Below are 22,691 nucleotides of genomic sequence, written 5' to 3'. Positions count from 1 at the left end.
CTATACCACGTGAGCGTGGCTTGTACTTTTGGCAAATTACAGTACATGTATGGCTATGACTTGTGCTTTACATCGCTTTACATACACTGACTGTGTACGTAGTACGTACGTACGTATGTACGGCCGCACAGCAGGCCGCCAGGTGCTAGCCAGGAGGTCGCTCCGCTCCCTCGCAGTGTCTCACGCCAAACTCTCACTCAAGGTTGGCAGCCCTGTGGGACATGCTGCATGTGGTTAGCTTCAGAAATACTACAATTAGAACACGTCTACTGTAGGCCTACAATGATTTTAGTTAAACTGTACAAGTCAAACAGCATTCCATATGTATGAGTAATTACTAATGACAGCACAAGCTCGCCAGTTGCTCAGTGTCTGGTGGTTCATGACATGGATAAATTTCCAGTTATTGATATTACGGCATCCGAAATTACCATTTTGATTTTTGGCATAAAAGAAATACAAGGATTGAGATAAAGTTTTCTGGACAATCTGATTGTTACCCATTTGAATTAGGGAGGAAATAGACTAATAATAATACAATAAAAGTCCCCCTATCTAGCTAACCAGCTATCGTGTCTAGCCGTCCATTATGACCTAGATTCATTTCTAGTCTATCTATTTCTAGTACTTTAATTTAAGATCTAAAACTAAAAGTTAAAACACAATTTAGTATGTCATTTAGGAAACTATTTAAACTGATGGGTATAATTGATTCTAAAGTTGCTTGGGGAAAGGCAAAGAAGGATGCACTGCCAGCTGCAGCTAGCTAGCAGCTGCCTCTGTGAGCTATGCAACTCGTGAAATGTACAGTGAGTGCAGGCCTACACAGCACAGTGCAGTAAACCAGTTCCCAATGCACAGCTCGCGCCGCTTCGATTCATCGTTCTACGGTGCTCTCACGGGAAACTTAGGGGAACCGAGGGGTTGTTTACCGTTGCTATCCGCCGACAGCGGCACTTGCAAATGTAACGTTAGGTGAATGACTCGCATAATAAAAACTGTGCTAATTTGACAACACTTGATCACATGAACAAAGCATAGACAGACATAGCCCAATAATTATATACATACCTTCATCCTGACGGATACACGTTCTACGACTTTGACTAGAATGTAGTATTTTTAGCAGATATTTCCATCATCGCGAAACTGAATGGATCAAGAGCGAAATATTTGCATCCCAGCATGCAACTTTAATGTTTACGCCCTCTTTTGCTCGCTCTGAGTAAGGGAGTAAACAACTAATGCTGCTAATGCTCGGTACTCAGTAAATGGAGAGTTTTGAATACTCCTGCAATCACAGAGAGGAGAAAAATACTAATAAAATACATTTTGTACTTGTAGTATATTATGTAATCAGGCTAGACTCGGACCAGACAGGGTGTCTGAGCTCTGTCGGCCAGAGGGCTTAATATCACATCACTCGTATATCGGAGGGATTAAAGAGACAGGTGTCCTCACATCATGGTGGACCACCATACTGGTAGTAGCAATGTACCGATGTATTTATGACCAGGCAGTCCAGTGTTTTGGCCAGTCTGTCTCGAGCGTTGGCTGAATGCAGCTCTTCCAATAAAGTCAATCTCTCTCTTAACTCCGAGTGTGTCGATCGTGTTCTATTTGATTGTGCTCATAGCAGGTCACTTCACTGGCGACGAGGATATTTTTCGAATGCACCTATACATGTACTGTATAGGATGGCTCTCATCGGGAAAATTGAGGAGTTTCTGGAGGGGAGAGAGGAATGGTCGCAGTACGTCGAACGGCTGGACCTCTATTTTAAAGCCAATGACATTACATCTGAGGGAAAAAAGCAGGCGACACTGCTCACAGTCATTGGGCCTTCGTCATACAAATTGCTACGGAACCTGGTGGCCCCAACCAAGCCCTCTGCCATGAAGTATGACGATCTCGTGGCAGCGATGAACGCACATCATTGCCCGATTCCAAGCGAAATAGTGCAAAGATGTAAATTCAACAGCCGGTTTCGCATGGATAATGAAACGATAGCGGGCTACATGGCATCACTTCGTTCTCTAGCAGAGTTTTGCAATTTCGGGACGTCGCTTGATGTAATGCTACGTGATCGCCTGGTTTGCGGCGTGCGGGATGACCGCATCCAACGTCGGCTTCTTGCGGAGAAGAGCTTAAATCTCGGGAAGGCGGTGGAAATCGCCACCAACATCGAAATGGCTGCCAATAATGTTCGGGACCTCCAGACGGCGCAAGCTCCAAGGGAGGAAGTACACCAAATGGCTTCCTCGCCTCAGCCGAAACAAGCCAGGGCCAGAACGTGCTTCCGGTGTGGAAAGGGCGGACACACATCTGACAAGTGCCGGTTCAAGGACAGCAATTGCCATCATTGCCAAAAAAGGGGACACATTAGCAGCGTGTGTCTAAGCAAAAGACGCGGAATACCGCCCAAGAGCAGTGGCCAGGTGAAAGCGTTAAAAGCGGACGACGATGACGCCGGCACGGAATCGGCGGACGAGAGTTCAGCTCCACCACGACCACCAGCGGAGTACGGCAATCTCAGGCTGTATCGAGTGGACGGCAAGTCAAATGTGCCCCCACTGAAAGTAAAAGTCAATATCGACAGCCAAGAGGTCGGAATGGAAATCGACACCGGTGCATCTATTTCGCTCATGTCGGAGACGACATTCCGGACATATTGGCCTAAACGACGACTAAGCCCAACAACTATGAAGCTGCGGACTTATACCAACCACGAATTGGAAGTCGTGGGCGTGGTCGAGGTGCACGTCGCTCACAATGGCCAGGTGAAAACGCTCCCGCTCATCGTGGTCAAAGAAGATGGTCCCAGCCTCCTTGGTAGAAGTTGGCTGCATGAGCTGAGGCTGGATTGGGCAAGTGTGCATAACATGAACGCCGCAGCCACAACCGACGTCAACGACATCCTGCAACGTCACGACGCGGTATTTCGTGAGGAATTGGGCAAGTTCACAAGTCTGCAAGCCACGCTTCACGTGAACAAGGATGCAGCGCCCCGCTTTTGCAAAGCACGGGTGGTGCCGTATGCGATGCGAGACCTGGTGGAGAAGGAGTTGGAGAAATTGCAGCACGATGGGGTAATCGAACCAGTCCAGTTTTCGGAATGGGCGGCACCCATAGTGCCCGTGATGAAAGCTGATAAGCAGTCAGTTCGTATCTGTGGTGACTTTAAAATGACAGTCAATCGCGTAGCGAAATTAGACAAGTACCCACTCCCGAGGATTGAGGACCTGTTTGCATCACTTGCAGGGGGACAAAAGTTCTCGAAGCTGGATTTGTCCCAAGCGTATCAGCAGATCGAGCTCGACGATGACTCACGCCAGTACGTAGTGATCAACACACATAAGGGGCTATATCGCTACAACAGGCTCCCGTTTGGGGTGTCGTCCGCCCCAGCCATATTTCAACGAGTAATGGAGAATTTGCTACGCGATATTCCCCACGTCACGGTATACCTCGATGACATCCTCATCACCGGGGTCAATGACCACGACCATCTTTCGACAATCGACATGGTGCTCGGGCGGCTGGAGGAGTCTGGGCTGCGCTTGAAGCGAAGCAAGTGCAAGTTCATGCAGCCGTCGGTTGAGTATTTGGGTCACACCATCGACGAGCAAGGCCTGCATCCGACTTCGGGTAAAGTTACAGCGATCACGAATGCCCCTGCACCCCGCAACGTCACTGAACTGCGAGCCTATCTGGGGCTGCTCACATACTACGGCAAATTTCTCCCGAATTTGTCGACCACGCTAGCACCTGTGTACGCCCTCCTCAAGAAAGGGACACCGTGGAAATGGAGCTCAGCTCAGCAAACGGCATTCGACTCGTCCAAGAAGCTGCTGTTATCATCACAAGTTTTGGTTCATTATGATCCAAGCCGAGAGCTGGTCGTGTCCTGTGATGCCTCGCAATACGGCATCGGCGCGGTGATCGCGCATCGCATGGAAGACGGGTCAGAAAAGCCGATTGCGTTCGCCTCGCGAACACTTGCGGAAGCCGAGAAGAAATATTCGCAAATCGAGAAGGAAGGTTTAGCTTGTGTGTTTGGGGTAACACGCTTCCATTCTTACCTGCATGGGCGCCACTTCACGCTCGTCACCGATCACAAGCCCCTCCTCGGCCTGTTCAACGAGGACCGCCCTATCCCTGCTCAAGCATCAGCTCGCATTCAGCGTTGGGCCCTCACTCTCGCGAGCTATGAGTATACACTCCGTTTCAAACCGACAGGATTACACGCTAATGCCGATGCTCTCAGTCGTCTACCACTCGCCGATGTGCCGCCCACGGTGCCGTTGCCGGCGGAAACAGTGCTCCTCCTCGACACGCTTGAATCATCGCCCATCACTACAGCCGACATTCGGAAGTGGACGCGCCGTGACCCGGTCTTGTCTCGCGTGTTAACCTACGTAGAGCGCGGTTGGCCTGAGCAGCGAGAGGAAGTCGATGTCGACATGAAGCCGTATCATGTGCGCCGCGATGAGCTATCAATGCTAGATGAGTGTGTGCTTTGGGGAAATCGTGTGATCGTTCCTAGGCAGGGAAGGAAGCAAGTGTTGGAGACGCTCCACGCGGGACATCCAGGCGTGTGTCTCGGATGAAAAGTTTCGCGAGAGCGTTTGTGTGGTGGCCAAAAATGGATCACGACATCGAAAGTACATCGAAATCGTGTAGCAATTGCCAGGAAAATCAGCCAATGCCGGCACCCACACCGCTTCATCCATGGCAGTGGCCAAATCGTCCATGGTCACGCCTGCACATTGACCACGCTGGGCCGTTCATGGGGAAATATTTCCTCATCGTGGTCGATGCGTACTCCAAATGGCTTGAAGTGATCCCAGTTGGTTCGACGACGACAGCGTCGACAATCGCGAAGTTACGGCTACTTTTCGCAACGCACGGATTGCCAGATAAAGTAGTCTCCGACAATGGTCCCGCCTTCGCTAGCGCGGAGTTCAGCGTCTTCTTGAAGAAAAATGGAATCGCACACGCGAAGTCGGCCCCATATCACCCAGCGTCTAACGGCCTAGCAGAACGTGCCGTTCGCACATTCAAAGACGCGATGAAGCGCACGGGCGATAGTTCGTTGGAAACAAATATCGCGAGATTTCTTCTGCAATATCGCACAACTCCACACTCGACGACAGGAATCTCGCCCGCTGAAATGCTAATGGGTCGTCGTCTGACGACCGCACTCGATCGTTTGAGACCCGATATCGCGTCACGCGTGCATGATCGTCAGGAAAAGCAAAAGCTAATGCATGACAGCAGCTCGAAGTCGCGTACCTTTGCTGTGGGAGACAAAGTGTATGCCAAAAACTTCACCTCGAAATCTCCCAAGTGGTGGAGTGGAGAAATCGTTTCGCAGAATGGGCCGGTTTCATTCGAAGTCGCTATCGCCGACAACAGCGGTCGGGCAATTAAACGTCACGCGGACCACATTCGCAAGCGTTACAATTCTACGATATCGCCCTCGAGTGGCGGTACATCTCGACTGACGAATACCGCACGCGACATCACCAGCGATGAAGGACTAGATATCCAAGGAAGTGTAGACGCGACCGCGACGACCGACCCACCAGCGGAGCTACCACCCCCGGTCATGTCGCAGAACGACAGCGAGCTCCAACGGCAAGACCAGTTAGCGCCGAACCGTAAAACCTACCCGATCAGGCAGCGGAATCCACCTGACCGATATGGATTTCCATAATGCCGACAAACTTGGTAGATGACACTGTGTTATATCAGTTGAGTTGTTGTTGTTTTTTTCTTTCCTTATGCGTTTTTTTGTTGTCTGTATCCCTACACAGAAACGAAGAGTAATATCTAGGCATGCCTTCGTTTATACTGTAAAAGTTCGGGGTAGTATAATCCCAAATGCAGCGAGTATGTTGAAAAATTTACTTGAAAATCGGCATTTCATGTCAAGTTCATGTTTGTTTTAACTTATTCGTCCATAGTCAGGAACATTGAAACATTAGAACAATGCCTTCAACCCCACCCCTTCGTTCTGGAATTCTGGGCGAGTTTATTGTCAAGGTGTACTTAATTGGCAACTACATTTTTGTACACAGTTTGGGGTTTTAGTTTCGTTGTGTGTATACATGTCGTGAGTGTGATGGTTTGGAAGTTATATTCTCTCCCTCATCATCTCTTCAGATGCTATGATTATTATCATTATTATTTGGTATGTTTCGTTCATTCACACAATTGTTAGGTGATGCTATCCTTATTTGGTTTGTTTGGGCAAATGTCTGACAATTTTGTTTTGTTTTGACTTTCTTCCGTATATTAATTTTGGCATTGTTAATTCCAGGTCAGTTTAAAAGGGTGACCATATTTTGCATAATACATGTATTTTAATTCCAGGGGTATGCTGACCAAACTTTCTGTGTTTGTGAGGGTCGCAATGGTCACCATCATTTGACGATAGAGTATAGCTTAAGTGAACATGTGTCTCAAAGGACGCTAACTCCATTGTACATTATGTAAATGTTAGTAACAAGCGTAGTCAAATGCTTGTTTATTTCCTGTGTTGTCATGCTCTTATTCACAACAACGACAATAAGGCCGCTTACACCCTATAAGCGAATAGTCCGTGCATAGCTGCTCATGTAGAATGTTGTCCTAGGAAACTTTTTTCATGTACTATCTGTTAATATGTTCTGAATGTTTCTTTTGTTTATTTTTGTTTTGTTTCATGTTTGTAATGTCTAGGATATGTACCCCATATTCTTTACCTGGTCGAATGATAAGTAATACCTATATAATGATAATATTTTGTGAGTTTTTTTTGTGTGTTTTTCATTTAGTACTTTATTCAGGTTATTTGGCTATGTGAATGCAGTGTTAATGATATAACTGTTGAAGACTGATGTTTTCCAAGTTTTGCTAGCTCCTAGAAACTCGTTCTATTTTGATGCAGTTGCAAGTTATCACTTTAATGGAGGTTGTAATCTAAGGGGGGAGGAATGTAGTATATTATGTAATCAGGCTAGACTCGGACCAGACAGGGTGTCTGAGCTCTGTCGGCCAGAGGGCTTAATATCACATCACTCGTATATCGGAGGGATTAAAGAGACAGGTGTCCTCACATCATGGTGGACCACCATACTGGTAGTAGCAATGTACCGATGTATTTATGACCAGGCAGTCCAGTGTTTTGGCCAGTCTGTCTCGAGCGTTGGCTGAATGCAGCTCTTCCAATAAAGTCAATCTCTCTCTTAACTCCGAGTGTGTCGATCGTGTTCTATTTGATTGTGCTCATAGCAGGTCACTTCAGTACTAGTAATCTATTTTGCTGCGGATAAATTGTTATTGCTCTTTATTCAATATTTTGATTTTCCTAAACAGAGATCAGTGATAATCATCTCAATAATGATAACTTTGACTACAGTACAACCACTATGGCACGATAATAGCAAACTGTTTCAACTTGATAATTAAGGAGAGTTAAATCCTTGCCAAACATAATCACTTGCAGACATCATATCGAATTCGTTGAACTTAACGAGACTTTATAATTAAGTTTCGACCTGATTCTGACATTATTACCTCTTGCATAAAAGTTAGGAACGGAGGCAACAAAACATACCACCGGTACACATTATGGCTTATAACTCTTCTTCGTCGTCTTCTTCTTCTTCTTCTTCTTCTTCTTTTTCTTCTTCTTCTTCTTCTTCTTCTTCTTCGTCTTCTTCTTCTTCTTCTTCTTCTTTTTTTTTCTTCTTCTTCTTCTACTACTACTACTACTACTACTACTACTACTAGTACTACTACTACTACTACTACTATTACTACTACTACTACTACTTATGACTACCACTATTACTCTGGAATCGATGATAACCAAATACATGTATAATCTTAAAACAACAGCAGCAATGCTTTTGAAATAATAATTATTCTATAATCCAATTGAACTCAGATTTGGTTCGTTTTCGATAAAAAAGTTAAATCATAAAGTCATTTCTAAAACAAAAAGTAATGCATACATCACATTGTCAGCAACAAAATGTGGAGAATGTGGAATCTATTCGGTCAAGTTTTTATGTTATTCTCATCATTTGGAAAGACTTTTCATCACTTCGTGGAACGAGTGTCACAGTGCATGACGGGGTTGATTCATTATCAAGGTTTTACGAGGTACTCGGACATGCAGGATACCTCCCCCCCCCCCCCCCCCATGGCAAAGTGTTCTGCAAGTTATGGAGTATTAATATTGCATTGCAACTGATTGACAACATCGATGTAAATATAAGCACTGAATTGACCAGTATTTTGGTAGTAGCCATGACAAAAGAAGTCGTGAGCATACCGCACATGGAATTCGAAGCTAGACCTCCTAATCTCCGGACAGGCGTCAACGATCCACTAGACCACCGAGCTCCTCGCCCGACAGCCGGCCAGTGGATATGGGGCTGGTTCTCATCCTTACAGCTGCTGCTTGCAGTAGTCACCTACTGCGTAGAAACACTGATCAATAAATGCTTATAACGATAATTATGCCGATGTAGGGCAATTTGTGAATCTGTTTGCATTAAAAACAACTCGAAGAATTTCATGAATGTGATAACAACATCGCATTCAAGTTCATATAGTAGTTCTGGTCAGTCCAATTATGATGATAATCAAATACTGTAAAACCAGAAATTTTAGTCTGCATTTTAATTTTGCGAATTTCAAGAGAGCCAAGATGCGCTTAATTAAAATGAACTCGAAAGTTCTTGTCTATACGCTGTTATGCATCGAATGCAAAAGTGGCACTGATTTGCACAAAAATGCCGCGAAAATAATTTTGCTTTAGAGTCGTCCGTAGCCCATACAATGTGTCAACATTATCTTTAATCGGCGTTATGTTTGATAAAACAATATTGAAATATGATAGTATATCTATCACCACCTTGACTTGTATAAATAGGTCACGAAAAATTATGGACCATTTGGGTTATTTGCTTGTGAAAATAGCAAGTGACTGTCTTGTATAGTTGTTACCGGATTGTGTTAGGTAGTGATATCAAAATGATCTCACCCCGTAAAATTGCTTCATGATCTTTGCAACACCTGGTATTCAAATTTAAGATGAGAATTCATTGAGAACTTTTTCTCTCTTTTTTGTGTGTGCTTACATTGTTTACTTTGTGAATCTTTTTAACAGTTTTTAACAACTTAAAAAAAAAATCTCCGTCACTGCATGATTTACTATAGTAAACAACAGTCCAATTTGCCAAATCAGAAATAAGAACGTCTTAGAAGGAGCAAAAGGAAATGGTTAATGCATACAAACTGATTGTAATCTCGTATTATAAGAAAAATAAATCTATTCAGTTTGAATATATGAAAGAAAAAAGTAAACGTTATCTTATTTTGATTTAATTTTCTTCTTTCTTTAACAATTAAGGATTTCAAGGAAGAGTATAAGTAGTCACAGCAGAAGCAGCGATAGTAGTAGTAGAACATCTAGTCCTATTTCCTATATAGTAATACTCCCGAGCATGTAGTAGTAAAAATTGTAGGAATATAGTACTATAGAATAAATTATGGATGTGAAAGTCAGTAACAATGACAACACCTAAGGATAATAGCGATAATGATAATGATAATGACTATAAAAATGGAGGATTTGTAAGGTTCCCTGAATGAGCAATCTTTTTATTTTCAGGAGGTCTCGGGAACTGCTGCCCCCCCCCCCCTTTTCTCTCTCTACTACATAAAAAATAAATAAATAAATTACCCCCCAAACATTAATGCCAAAAACAAACAAAACCCACGCAACAAAACCAACAACTCCGCCCGAGATTCTGTCTGTCAGAGACAGGGGGGGGGGGGGGCGATGGGGATCGAGGGGGTTACCATGACCCTTATATCCCAATCGCTTAGCAGCCCCCCGCCCCCACCCCAGTACACTTTTATGTTTCCTTAACCTTTATTGAATTCATTTTCCCTCGAATCATACATAGATAAACAATTCTGGAAACCAAGTAAAACGTACATGTACAGTTTAAACAAAAAAAAACCAAACAACTCAACATCATTTTGCAGTATTTACTGCCATTACTTCTCACTTTCACGTCAACAACTCTTCATGAAACCAACTCCTAGATGAAACAGGGTCCAGCCCAGGAAATGAACTGACAAGAAACACGTCATGCTGATACTGATATCAGGGAGGTGGAAGAACCACCTCCCTGCTGATATGCTTACAACTGATAGTACTATTAGTACTAGTAGGTGAATGCCAGAGCGGGTAACCCGCTAGCTCTCGATCTCATCTGGTGAACTGGTGAATGCTTCATAGGCGCCATCTACGATCGGTTGCGACTGACAGCTAGAGTCGTTTTTGATGCATGGAAGCACACGTGTCTCATAATTTTGAAGCCGACCACCACATAGTATGCGCGATCTATGTTATCAAGCTGCTGCGCTCGTGCTGCAGTACAGCAGCGGTAGTACGAGATTCACCTCTATGGTTAACAGTTGTGATAGCAATTCTATGGTTTTAACACGTTTGGTCATTCGGAAACTTTGCTGCACCATCGGGTTGTTCAAGGTAGCCACTTTATTAATATCCTTTCTGAATTTGACTGATATATATTTGTCCATTCATTACATGCCACAGAGGCCAGAAGTTTCTGCGTGTGTATGAATTTGGAAAAATAACATATATTACTGATAATGTTTTGTCAAAACCTATTTTCGTTTGTGAATGTGATGAATGTAGATTAGAGCTTGGACTCAGTCCCAGTCGTTAATATCTATGTCAGTTGGTGCCGGGCAACGTAGGATTATATATTAGGAGGCATTGCCATTGATATTTACGTAGAATCTCGACTCTAGCTCTACCTTTAGATCTATAGAGTCTATATATATGTCTACGTTGTTACAGATAGAATCTGTGGTATTACCGGACATGCACATTTTTGCAGGAAGGCGCACTAATGTAGTATTAGTAGACCTAGTAATGACATTCAATACGCGCAAGACTTCATAGATTAGCCTCGGCCTGGTGGCCTCACACAGAAGGTCGTATGGACCGAAATCGCAAAAAACGTGACATAAAGTCAAACTCATGCAAGATGTAACTAAAAATGCGAAGAAATTCACATTTTGATTTATCTCAGATGATATTTTAGAAGAAGTCGTTTTTCACAAGGTTTTATCACGTGAACTGTTCGAAATGAGAGAGAGAGAGAGAGAGAGAGAGTATGATCAGATGATAGGGCCAGTAATTTAAGTGAGCGCCCTTCTCTATCCAGTGAATCCCTTGTCCATGATTGTTTTGCTTGCAAAATGAAAGAAATATGTAAATCCTCTAATACTTACTGCTTCGCCCGGAGCAATGCCTACATACACAACGACTGTGCAAAATCACTCGTTGCAGCCATCACTTTGAATCTTGAGTGTCCCATCACCTGGTTCTTTACAGAAGCAATATCCTAGCCATTGTTCCTCTTGTAGTAACTTCAGAGAAGCTTATTGTCCTTACACTTCTTAGTCTTGAGCCTATCATGATTGACAACCAACATGGAGTTCTGATATGATGTGTGTGTGTTTTGTGTGTGTCGGCATGTTCGTCGATTGTTGCCGGGCAACATATACCACACAGGGGTCCTATGGAAACATATAATACAATGTACCATCAGTACATTATTTACTTATACTTTATACACCAGCTGAAAAATCAGAATGCTAAGAATTTATTTTCATGTTAGAAAAATTGCAGTCATGATAAAGTGACAATAAATGACAAAGACAAACCGTACAACTCGAGTATGTAGTAGTATGTTATCATTAATACTATTTTTTGTATGTATTTTTAGGTTTTGTTTGTTGATGTTTTTCCCAAAGGTACTGTAACAATAACATCTCAAGATGCCTAAGAAGAAAACAGGTGCCAGGAAGAAGGCAGAAAAGCAACGAGCAAGGCAGAAGAATATCAGGTCAGGAACAGAGGCACGGAGTGTGGTGGAGTGGCCATGCAATTATACCATGGTAAGTATCGGTTCTCGTCAGGAGTGTTCAAATGTCTTGCAGGAATGATAGATCAGAAAACAGTTGGTCCTTTGATTGTTGTCGTCTACAAGATTTTATGCCCCTTCTTATTATTGTTATTGAATGAAGAAGAGAATAATCATTGTGTCAGCGTGTACAACAAGAATTGAGAGTTTGTGTGTAGATTCTCCACCTCCCTTAAATGTTGTTTTTGTAGACGTGATTGGATGGGTTACTGACTAGTACTTAATATTTATGAGTGTTACATTGCATTTATTGTTTGTTCATATGTTGTCAAAATGTTTAAGTTAGCAGTGCTGTCTTTTTCTTGGCATTGCAGGGTCATGGACATTGTGACTTGAGCTTGTTTTGTGAACTCTTATCAATTTAGAATTTTGCAGAACAAACTAATGAAAATTTGTTCCAATGATGCAAATGATCCAAATGATAGCACCACAAGCACATGTGTACCCTTTGGGATGGATATCAATTGGTACGGTAACTGTGCATTGTAAAGTGTAATGTCCACACATTTACTTTTGTGTGGAGTGATTTGCACAGGTCAATACTAGCTACAACTTAAAAGCAAGAGCCCCATAAAAACTGGAGGAAAGCTGGTCCCCTGACCCCTCTCCATAAAGCGGGTGAAATAAATTGCACTTTATGATAAGTTATACGTTTGCATCAATAAACTATACGATAAGATGTAGGTATTTTTACTGTGCGGTAGATGCATCTAAATATAAACAAATTTTTTTTTCTCATAGCAGATTACATTAAAACTTGTTTTCTGTCTTTATCTGTTCCTATAGGAGTGTGACAAGTGCAAAAGGTAGGCATATTTCTCTATTTATGCTTTTATATTGCATACTGTGGAGCAGGATTTCTTAACTTATTTGTGACATTGCATGATATACCACCCTCATGTGATGTATGTTTTTTTTTTTTTTTGGTAATGTGACTGGTAACTACCTTGCAAACCTGCAGGTTATCTCAATGAATTGTAGGTGACAGTGTTATGAAGTTGGGGTGGTCTCTTTACATCGTACAGTAGATACATCACTTCACACAGTAAATGGGTGAAAAAGACAACAACATTTCATCAGAGTTGCCATGTGTGAGAGTCACAACCCATGTGTGTAGAAGATCCCGCTTCATTCATTGCAAAGTGCCTAATGCATCACTCGGTGAAGTGGTCTTCTTCAAGCACTCACTACTGCACCCCATGGAAGACCAGCTAGTACAGCTGAATATTTGCTAGGCAGCCATCTTGTCAGATGTAAAGTAAAAACAAACAAATAAACAAATTTGCTCGAGAGATCACACACATTCATCACAATAGGAAGCATGTGTCAAGTTCTTATTCACTTGCAGGCTTCTTACCCAATCAAAGTTGATATTTATATGTTTGTCTTTGAATGCAGGAAACAAAAGAACCGTGCCTTCTGTTACTTTTGTTCAACTGTTCAAAAGTTACCAGTCTGTGCCCATTGTGGTAAGATTCTAATTCTTATGGGTTGTTTGTTAACCTTTCATATCTTCAAAAGTTTGAATGTTTCAACATCAGTAACTTAGTTTGTGAAATCAGTGTTTGAACAGGATCAGTTATAGAATAGTAACAATCAGTGTTGTAACATCGATATCATCTGCAATGTGCATATCATTTATATTTAGAAGTAAAGATATACTATGATCATTAGAATACAATATGGAAGAATTGACTTCATGTAATGTAAGGTTATGGTCACATTAAAAACACGGCTCTTGAGATACCTTTGGATGTTTTGCTTTTTGACAGTGAATATAAATTTCTGAATAGGTTTTTTCACCTTCCTTATCTCTTGTCATATGTTATTGTTTGTATGCTTTTGATCTATTTTTTCTCTCACTTCATACTTTGTTAAGGCTGAAAACAGACTCATTTTTTTGTAGAATTTATGATGTTAAATCATGACTTGAATACTTGTCAGTCATAAGCTTTAAGTGCTAAGTTTTATACAAATCCTCACTGTCGCTTTATTTTTTTTTTCCAGGAAAGATGAAGTGCATGATGAAAACAGGAGACTGTGTCATCAAACACCCGGGTCGTTTTACAACAGGTCTCGGTATGGTGGTGAGAAGCTGAAAAGAATACTTAAAGGGACATTCCAGACGATTTTCATAATTTTACATCATGTAGTACATAAATCGACAACTCCATGTATAGATTTGTGGAATTTATTGTGGTTCTTGAGCAGAGAAACAATGCTTTGAAAAACCTTAAACAAAGTACACTGAACAAGGATGATGACATAGGAGGTTCACATATTTCAGAAATGTAGCAGTGCAGTTCCATTACAATACCGCTTGCTTGCATGTTCACCTGTGTATAATCTATGCATGCCTTCTTCTTTTGTTCTGCTTCCTTGAGCCCCAACTCATGCATTCTTATGGTGACTCTGCCATGTCATCATCCTTGTTCATTGCAATTTGTTCTAAATTTTAGAAAATATTCTTATTCTTCATCCTAATTATCACAAATTCTGAATCTCTGTCCTCAGTATAACTAATTTATAGTTGTTCAAATGTAAAAAGGAGGTCTCCTTTAATTCACCATAGGAACCTATCGCTGACAGGCTAAATTACAAGTGCTAAGTTGTATGAAGATGTCCCAAGCATAATGAGAAGGGCAATGTGGAGACTTCACAGGGAACTTATCTTGTTACGACTATTTACAAGTGCACTTGGTAGGGATATTATATCAGGACAGTGCTGCATCTCTTCCTGGGGTTACAAAGAAAACAAACATCAGTTTATGACAGTTTGTGTGGTTTTGCGTGTCTCAATGAAAATCTGCATTTTGTAGACATGTGAAACAAAAAGTCATGTGTTGTGAAGTGTGTAGGACTGTATTTTTTTCCTCAATTGCTCCGTACCTCCATATGGGTATACGTTTATGTACCAACATTCCCACTGACAGTATGTTTGCAGATTATTCATTTGTCTGTTTTCATTTCTGGTTTTCCAGCTATGATTCAGCTAGGAAAGGCCAAAGGGAATGGAATGTGGTAACAAAGATACAAACATGAGAATGGCTGTCTGCAAAGGTATCAAAAGTCAATTACAAGGTCCAAGCTTATGATCAACGAGCTTCATGCACATGTAATGTGGGGCATAAATTGATGAAATGTTGTGACCATGTGACAAAACAGAGGCAGCCTGGTCGACTGCACTACCAACTAAAATTTGAATTGTAGTTTGTAGTTTCAAGACTTTTTATGGGTCGTACTTCTATGATCTTCCTCACATTCATCCTTCTTTTCATGACCAGGGTGCTATATGTGATTTCTGTGAGGCCTTCGTCTGCCATGGAAAGAAGTGTTTAGCAGTGCATGCGTGTGAATGCCCCCTCATAGATGCAGAGTGCTTAGAGTGTGACAGAGGCGTTTGGGATCACGGTAAGCTGCAATTACTGTTAAAAGTGGATATTTTTGCAGGAGTGATTTTTTACACTCCGCCAGGTAAAATGAGTTTCATGTGTTTTCAAACCCGTGGAATCAAGACATGAACTAGTGGAATCTATAGCAAGCTAAAATATTTGCGTGCTTTTATTTTCGCGCTGGTTTCTGGGTGCATAAAATGTGCGAAAATTTCCACTTTTACAGTACTGACTCCCTCATGTTTGTGTGAAGTATATCACATATTTGTGGGAAATAAGTCACATATTTCAACCATGATGCAAATGTGGAACATTTTGTATTGAATTGTGTGCAAGCAAGCTTCAATAGCTAAGATACATTGTATCAATTCTTGATTTTCGGACAAACATCAAATTTCTTGTTTCCCATCAGATTAAAGGTCCTGTTTACCATTGGGAGCAGTGATTTAAAAGGTGTTTGAGTGATCACACTTTATGCTTATATGAAGGTCAGTTGTATCACAGAAACATCCTACCGTATAAAAATTTTGTAATAAAGCTTGAAATATGAGGAGATATCACTATTTTTCTCAGTAAACCGTAACTATAGATGGTTTATTCTAGACACAACTTTATTATAACTATTGTGCACATTTTGTATATTTAACAATTTACTTGAACATTGATTATATTGATTAATATTTTTACATTGGGCGTTTCTGTCCCTAACTCACAGTTTAGAACTATTTTGAAGCACTAAAGCTGGGTTTTTGTTTTGTCTGTAATGCCTTTAATATATCAATTCTTGATTTTTGGACAAATATCAACTTTCTCATTTCCCATCAGATGAATGCTTGAAGTTTGCTCAGCTTTAGTCTCTGTGACATTATTTGGGTGACGTGGTGACTAGTCACAAGTGATGTGTTCTCACATAGCCTGACTTAGTGTCTTTCATTAAAATCACAATTGATGTGTTGGTGTAGCCTGACACAGATAACAAGTGCCTTGTGTCAAAGTTACAGTTTTTGTAAGCAACCGTACGCACAGATAACAAGTATCTTTCGCCAAAGTCACAATTGCTGTGTCCTTGTGGCCTGACACAAGTAAGTGTCTTGGGTCAGAGTCACAATTGGTGTGTCAGTGTAGACTGATGCAGGTAACAAGTTTTTTTCTGTCAAAGTTGCAGTGGATGGGTCAGTGTAACGGTCAGTGTAACTTGGCTGAGATTTCAAGTGGCTTGTGTCAAAGTTGTGTGTTTTGAGGTGTAACAGTTGCTATGTTTGTGTGAAGGGAGTTGTACAAGGTCAAAGGCTCATTTGAATAGATACACAGGGGGAATGAAATTGTATTCTGTATTTATGTGCTTCGATTCCATCAGGTGGTCGTGTGTTCCAGTGTGCGTTTTGCAAGGGCTTTCTCTGTGAGGATGATCAGTTTGAACACCAGGCCAGCTGTCAGCAACTCCAGTCTGAAAACTATAAATGTGAGTCCAAAAGAAATCAGTTTATGAACTAGAAACCTATTCACTCATTTTCAAATATGGAGGTTGAAATTTAGATTAACTGTATAATTGTCTGTTAATACAGGGGATTTTTATCACATAATATTAAGGTCTTATTTTTCCAGGGTAGCCTCTTCAGAGTTGCCACTGCTCTACCAGAGGGCCCTGCCATTATTGTTACCCCAGCGTTGCCAGGTACCAATTTATACACCTGGGTCGAGAGGGACCCAGTGGGTAAAAACATCTTGTCCAAGGATGTAAGCACTGGGCGGGAATCAGACTCTGGTCCTCTGATTGGGAGTCGGGAGTCTTATCCACTATGTTACAGCACCCCCACATTTGATATATAATGTTTAATGTATTCATTTTGATATGCTACATCTTTTTTCCTGTATTATGTCATTCTATAATTCACTTGGTTTTTTTATCTTTGCTGTAAATGCTATCTTTTTTGACCAATTAATACTGAATTATAAACAATAAATAAATGAAAGTGAGAAAAAGTTGCTTTGCGATGAAAAAGCATATGAAGTGTTTTGTGAATTTGAATTCTTATCCATGCCCTGGTAAAATTTGTCGATGACATAACATTAAGGGGTATCACACAGATTTCTGATCAAATGTATAAGCTTCATTGGGTGTGTCAGGCTGATATGGAACTTATTACACTGAAAACCTCCATTATGATGGCTTCTGCAATGTGTTCCATGTAATGGAAAATCACTTGTTGGCTTTATACTTTATGCAGGTGGATCTTGTAACAAACTTGGACAATACACATGTCTAAAATGCAAGGTAAGTAGATTTCAATTTCCTGTCCAGAATCAATTCTGTGGCATTTTTGTATTTTTGTAAAGAACTGAATAGGTTTCTATGTATCATGGATATTATTCTATGTAACAACCAGAAAACTTACAAATGTCAGAAGACCGATGTGATTGATGACATTCCAAAGAAAGGTGTGTACTTTTTTTTCTTCTTTTTTTTTTTTTGCATGCAAGGAGGGAAATATGGAGAGTGTGGTGTAGGAAAGAAGCTTGATTTCTTGTAAATCATTTCTTTACCTTATTGAAGATTGATGTTTGCCATAGATAAGATAGCATTCTTTTCAGACTAGTCAAACACAAACATTTCATCAAGCCATGATAAGATTTTGTTGAAAGAAAAAAAATGCTTGCCACATTGTGTTCAGAGAATTACCTCTATTTAAAGGGATGGTACAGTATTGGTGGAGATGAGAATTGGGCTGTAAACTTTTTGCGAGATACCAAGAAAACGCTTTGATATAGTACAGAGCATACCATTTTCAGAGGAATTCTAAGTTTATTTGATGAAAATCAGGTTTGGAATGACTGATACATCCAAAAATAAAGTAAAACAAAGCAATCGTAATAAAGTGTGGGTCCCACACTTTATGAGAATCCCTCTTTTTTGGATATCTCAGCCATTTCAGAACCAATTTTCATCAAATAAACGTTGGATTCCTCATAGAATTAATGCTCTGTCATATTTCATAGGAGGTTTCTCATTATCTCACCAAAAAATGTTAGAAACCTGAAATTAGGTCTCAACCAAAACTATACGATCCCTTTAATACCAGTGTACTTTCCTGATGTGCTTGATTCTCCAGATCTGTTTTTGTGATGACCATGTGAGGAGAAAAGGTGTGAAATATTCCAAGAATCAGCCAATACCCTGTCCCAAGTGTGGCTTCGACACCAGAGACACCAAAGATCTTGCCATGTCAAGTAAGTGCTTAATTTGATCCAAACAAATCAAACAAATCTTAAACAAATTATAACCAGAGTGAGAAAAACCTAAATACTCTATAAAATTTAGTATGATATTTTAGACTTCCACAAAATGCTACAGGGACAAGAGAAAGTCCTGTCTCTATAGATTTAGCAGCCTGTGTTGCATTCACCATGGATAGCTACTGGAAGAGATACTCTTCTCCAAGTTGGCTGTAATGAATAGGGTAATATCAAACAGAATGATACAGGTTTCATCAAAATCAGGCATAAAGGTAAAAATGCTACGGAATCTGAAAGTTCACGTTTCCATTACAAAATGATGCTAGTTGAAATTACATACTGTATATGCCATATATTTAGTGAGTCTTTTTTTCACGAATCAGTACTTTACAACAATTCCTGAGAATTTCGTGAGTGGTTAAATTTGTGATTGTGGAGTCCTGTGCTGAATAGAGAAATGTATGCATGCATGTCGCGTTCATGTTGGGATCAGGGTTAATATTTTCGTGTGCTTTTAAATTCACGGATAGCATGCGACTCGCGAAATTCATGAAAATAAAAACCCCATGAAATATTTGGCACACACCATATTCTAATTAAATGAGGTGATAATGAGATGGTCTCACAAGACCCCAACTGATCCTCATACAAAACTTCACTCAATGTCCATTTTCACATAAAGTGACAAAGAAAACTATATCTTTCCTGTGTTTCAGTAACCTACAAACCATTTCTGAACTCCAAAACGTTTGCATTACTTGATCAGTCTGTTCTTTTGCTGCTTGGTTGGCCACTTCATTTAATCCACACAGCTTATTTTCTTTTCTTTTTTTATGTTTATTTGACTGAGTTTGATCTTTTGTAGCAGTGATTGAGAAAAATGAACATTCAGTGGAGGTTTTATACACATCTCATCATGACAAACTACTGTACAAGCTGAAATTTTCGCGTACAGATATTTTCGCGAATTGCTACTTGGAGGACATTTTTGCGTGTTGTTAATTTCGTGGTTGCGAGGGTCTAACTGAACTTAGTTATTCGCGCGTTGTTATTTTCGCGGTTCAAAGGCGATTCGCGAAATTTGCGAAAATAAAACCACCGCGAAAATTTCAGCTCGTACAGTATTCAGTTTCATGGTTGAAGTGAAAACAATACTATCCACTTGTGTCAAGATGTTACACCAGTGAAACTATGCATATGCCTGTTGTGAAAAGGAACACAGAGGGTTGTTTTTGAAGGTGTTCTTCTTTTTTCTCCAGTCCGTAGAGTGGACTTTGGCCGACAACAGCAGGCGAACGGAGCCGTGGATGATGACGACGATGCTGGAGGTGGAGGGGCTTCAGGCTACGATGCATTCTGGGCGAAATTGGCTGCAGGGGGTGGCAATAGAGGTTAGTAGTCATAGTCAGACTCCCAACCAACCTCATTCCAAAACTCAATTTCTTTTGTTCTTGTTTTTGTGCCTAAGTTACATTGCATGATGTTTCTTTCAAAGTACACTGTATTACCATGCTGACATGAATGTATAAACTGTTAGCGGCACAAAATGTGTCTTTGTTAACATGCATTTTTGTAGTTTTCCATTTGCTGCAGAATCTTTTCTGACACGGCTTTGTACCTCTCTCATTAGTGTACGGTACGTGTTTAAACATCAAATTTTTGCCAGAATTATCCAGCCACTGGCATGCTAGACTACATACAATTAATGGTGGGTGTTATAATGTTAAGTAATCTTTGCCTGTCACTGAAAAAGGCTGTCAACTTGACAGTAATGTTTTGTGTGTAGTAGAGCTTATCACGTCAGTGCAATATCTCATTAGAAAGTTGTTAAAAGCCCCTGGTTTGAGATGATAGAAAATATCCCAAGATGCAAAGGGAGCGGTTTCTAGTGCGATAGTAGAAGCAATGACATGAAACCATTTGAAAGTGTGTTTGTAATTACTGGTAGTTTGGATCGATAGAATATGATTTTGGTATGGATAATTTCTTGTGAACTGGAACAAGGAATCTCGTTACCCCAGCCACAGGTGAAAAAACAAACAAACACACAAACAAACTGTTAACATCATTATCTTGTAACAAACATGAGTACAGCTGTGTTGCTCAATGAGTCACAACATTTTACCTTGTCAGTGAAATTTAGATAATTTTTAATTGAAAATGCAATTTCTCAGCATATCTGCACTCCTGCAGTAGGGCTTATGTTTGTATGTTGATGTATTCCATTCCCGAACTTACTCTATGCAGGCTATCTTTCGGAGGGTGATGATGATGAAGAGGAAGATGATGACGATGACGACGATGATGACTACGATGAGGAAGATGAAGATGGCGAGGAAGATGAGGAAGAGAATGTTACTGATAGTATAGCTAGGATGAAAGTTAGTGGCAACTCATAATCAGTGTACTGCATCTCCAAGTTCTGTGATTTGCTGGTGATGTATTCCACTAAAGATTCATCATCATCATATATTTTCTTTTGAATCAGTGTTTTATTGTAGTAAGATATAATTTTGTATTCCAAGGGGTAGAAAACATGGTTGTGCCTGTCAGGTTATCAAAGTAAAATTCCACTCATAGGTCCTAGTTGCCTTTAGTGAATACAGTGAGATTTAACAAAATTCTATCAAAATCATACCAAGAATAAGGTTGTTTAAGTTTTGATGTTTCGTTTGCTTATGCAAACAATTATCTCATATACATTAATGTATGCAAATTCAACAAGGCTTGATGTCAGTATCTCACAACGCTTCTGTTGATTTTTCAATAAAATCATCCAAAAGAAATTATTTTTGTCAATAATTCTGCAGCTTTGATCCCGTTAACTTTGCTGGCTCGTCACTCAATTTTGAAGAATACACTTTCTCTGAAAATTCATGTAAAAGAGAAAAGAATTCAGTGAAACTGTGTCTGCTAGCCAATCAGAGACTTGTTAGGCTGTGACATCATCACATCGTGTCACCCGCATTACGCAACTGTGATGACATCACTAATTTGTGCAATCATCAGAAACATTGGAATTCCATAATTGCCTTAGATAATGTCTGATTTTTATGAAATTCTACCATGCTGTTATATTTTACTTTGTTAATTAAAGTTTCCTAGGACATGGATTGGTATTCTACTTTAAACAGTACGTGCTATGAGGCCCTCAAAGCAAAAAAGAAAAAAAAAGTCATGGTCACATGACTGAAATGCTGCTTACATAGAAATCGCTACTTTTTGTGTATACAGATTAAAATAAAGTAATTTTTTAAATTGTAGATGAGCAAAGTAATCTGTATGGAAAATTATTTGAGAGAACAACATCACTGATATTGGGTCAGCAGCGTCATGAAGAACATTTACATATGCCTTAGAGGGGTGGTACAGTTTTGGTTTAGATGGGGCTGCAGGTTTCAAACTTTTATTGTGTTTGAGTTTGTGAGATAATGAGAAACTTCTTATGAAATATGAAAGAACATGTAATTCTTGGAGGAATTCACAGTTTATTTGATCTAAATTGGTCTTGAATTGGCCGAGACATCCCCCCCCCCAAAAAAAAAAGCGATTGTGATAATATGCGACAGGCTGTGACCTTCATTAGGATCGCTTTGTTTTGGATATCTAGGTCATTTTCAAACCGATTTGTCATCAAGTTTTCAATTCAGTTTTCAATTAGAATTGTATGCTCTTAAATATTTCAGAGAGTGGTTTCTAAATATCTCGCAAAACATTAAAAGCTGAATCCTCACCTCAACCAATACTAACCAACGTTTTGTGGACAAGACAAATGAGTGTTAAATAAGCAATGTCATGGTTGGTAAGTAAGAATACCTTGTTTAAGGTACCAGCTTCCACTGCGTTTAAGATGGATTTAATAATATTATTTAGTCATAAATTGCATAAATTGAAATATTAACAATGATTGAAGCACTTAAAAGTTTCCTGTCTTTTGGTCTCTTGCTTTTATTTCCGTGCATTTACAACGCAGACGCTATCTCCTACATCTATTTAACAGAAATTTTATTCAGGGAGCGTTTCTTAGATTTTGCCTTGG

At 40.3% G+C, this 22,691-nt stretch overlaps 2 protein-coding genes across 2 annotated transcripts in view; one reads left to right on the top strand and one right to left on the bottom strand.

Annotated features, from left to right (window-relative positions):
- Positions 1–1,176, bottom strand: part of LOC139732981 (WD repeat-containing protein 19-like) — a 40,626-nt gene extending 39,450 nt beyond the window's left edge. The window contains exon 1 of the mRNA XM_071643818.1: positions 1,072–1,176. Coding sequence (XP_071499919.1) covers positions 1,072–1,077 — 6 coding nt within the window. The 5' untranslated portion in view covers positions 1,078–1,176. The remainder of the gene's footprint in view (positions 1–1,071) is intronic.
- Positions 1,177–10,525: 9,349 nt separating this feature from the next.
- LOC139732980 (zinc finger protein 330 homolog) lies at positions 10,526–21,171 on the top strand. Its single transcript, XM_071643817.1, has 11 exons — positions 10,526–10,558; positions 11,857–12,000; positions 12,813–12,832; positions 13,425–13,495; positions 14,034–14,113; positions 15,311–15,437; positions 16,776–16,880; positions 17,647–17,693; positions 18,529–18,646; positions 19,912–20,043; positions 20,900–21,171. The coding sequence occupies exons 2-11, from the start codon at positions 11,881–11,883 to the stop codon at positions 21,049–21,051; spliced, it is 972 nt and encodes a 323-aa protein (XP_071499918.1). The 5' UTR covers positions 10,526–10,558; positions 11,857–11,880; the 3' UTR covers positions 21,052–21,171.
- Positions 21,172–22,691: the final 1,520 nt, after the last annotated feature.

The sequence above is a fragment of the Diadema antillarum genome, unplaced genomic scaffold, assembly GCF_040938485.1.
Source record: "Diadema antillarum isolate AM-2024a unplaced genomic scaffold, OU_Dant_1.0 seq00000459_RagTag, whole genome shotgun sequence".
Lineage (NCBI taxonomy): Eukaryota > Metazoa > Echinodermata > Echinoidea > Diadematoida > Diadematidae > Diadema > Diadema antillarum.
The sequence above is the reverse complement of the archived record's forward strand: the minus strand, read 5'-3'. Positions and strand labels throughout refer to the sequence as shown.

Excerpts from the sequence above, each read along its gene's own strand:
- LOC139732980 (XM_071643817.1), top strand. The coding sequence starts at position 11,881 with ATGCCTAAGAAGAAAACAGGTGCCAGGAAGAAGGCAGAAAAGCAACGA. Across the intron at positions 17,694-18,528 it reads ACACATGTCTAAAATGCAAG|ATCTGTTTTTGTGATGACCA; the intron begins GTAAGTAGATTT and ends TTGATTCTCCAG. Across the intron at positions 20,044-20,899 it reads TGCAGGGGGTGGCAATAGAG|GCTATCTTTCGGAGGGTGAT; the intron begins GTTAGTAGTCAT and ends TACTCTATGCAG.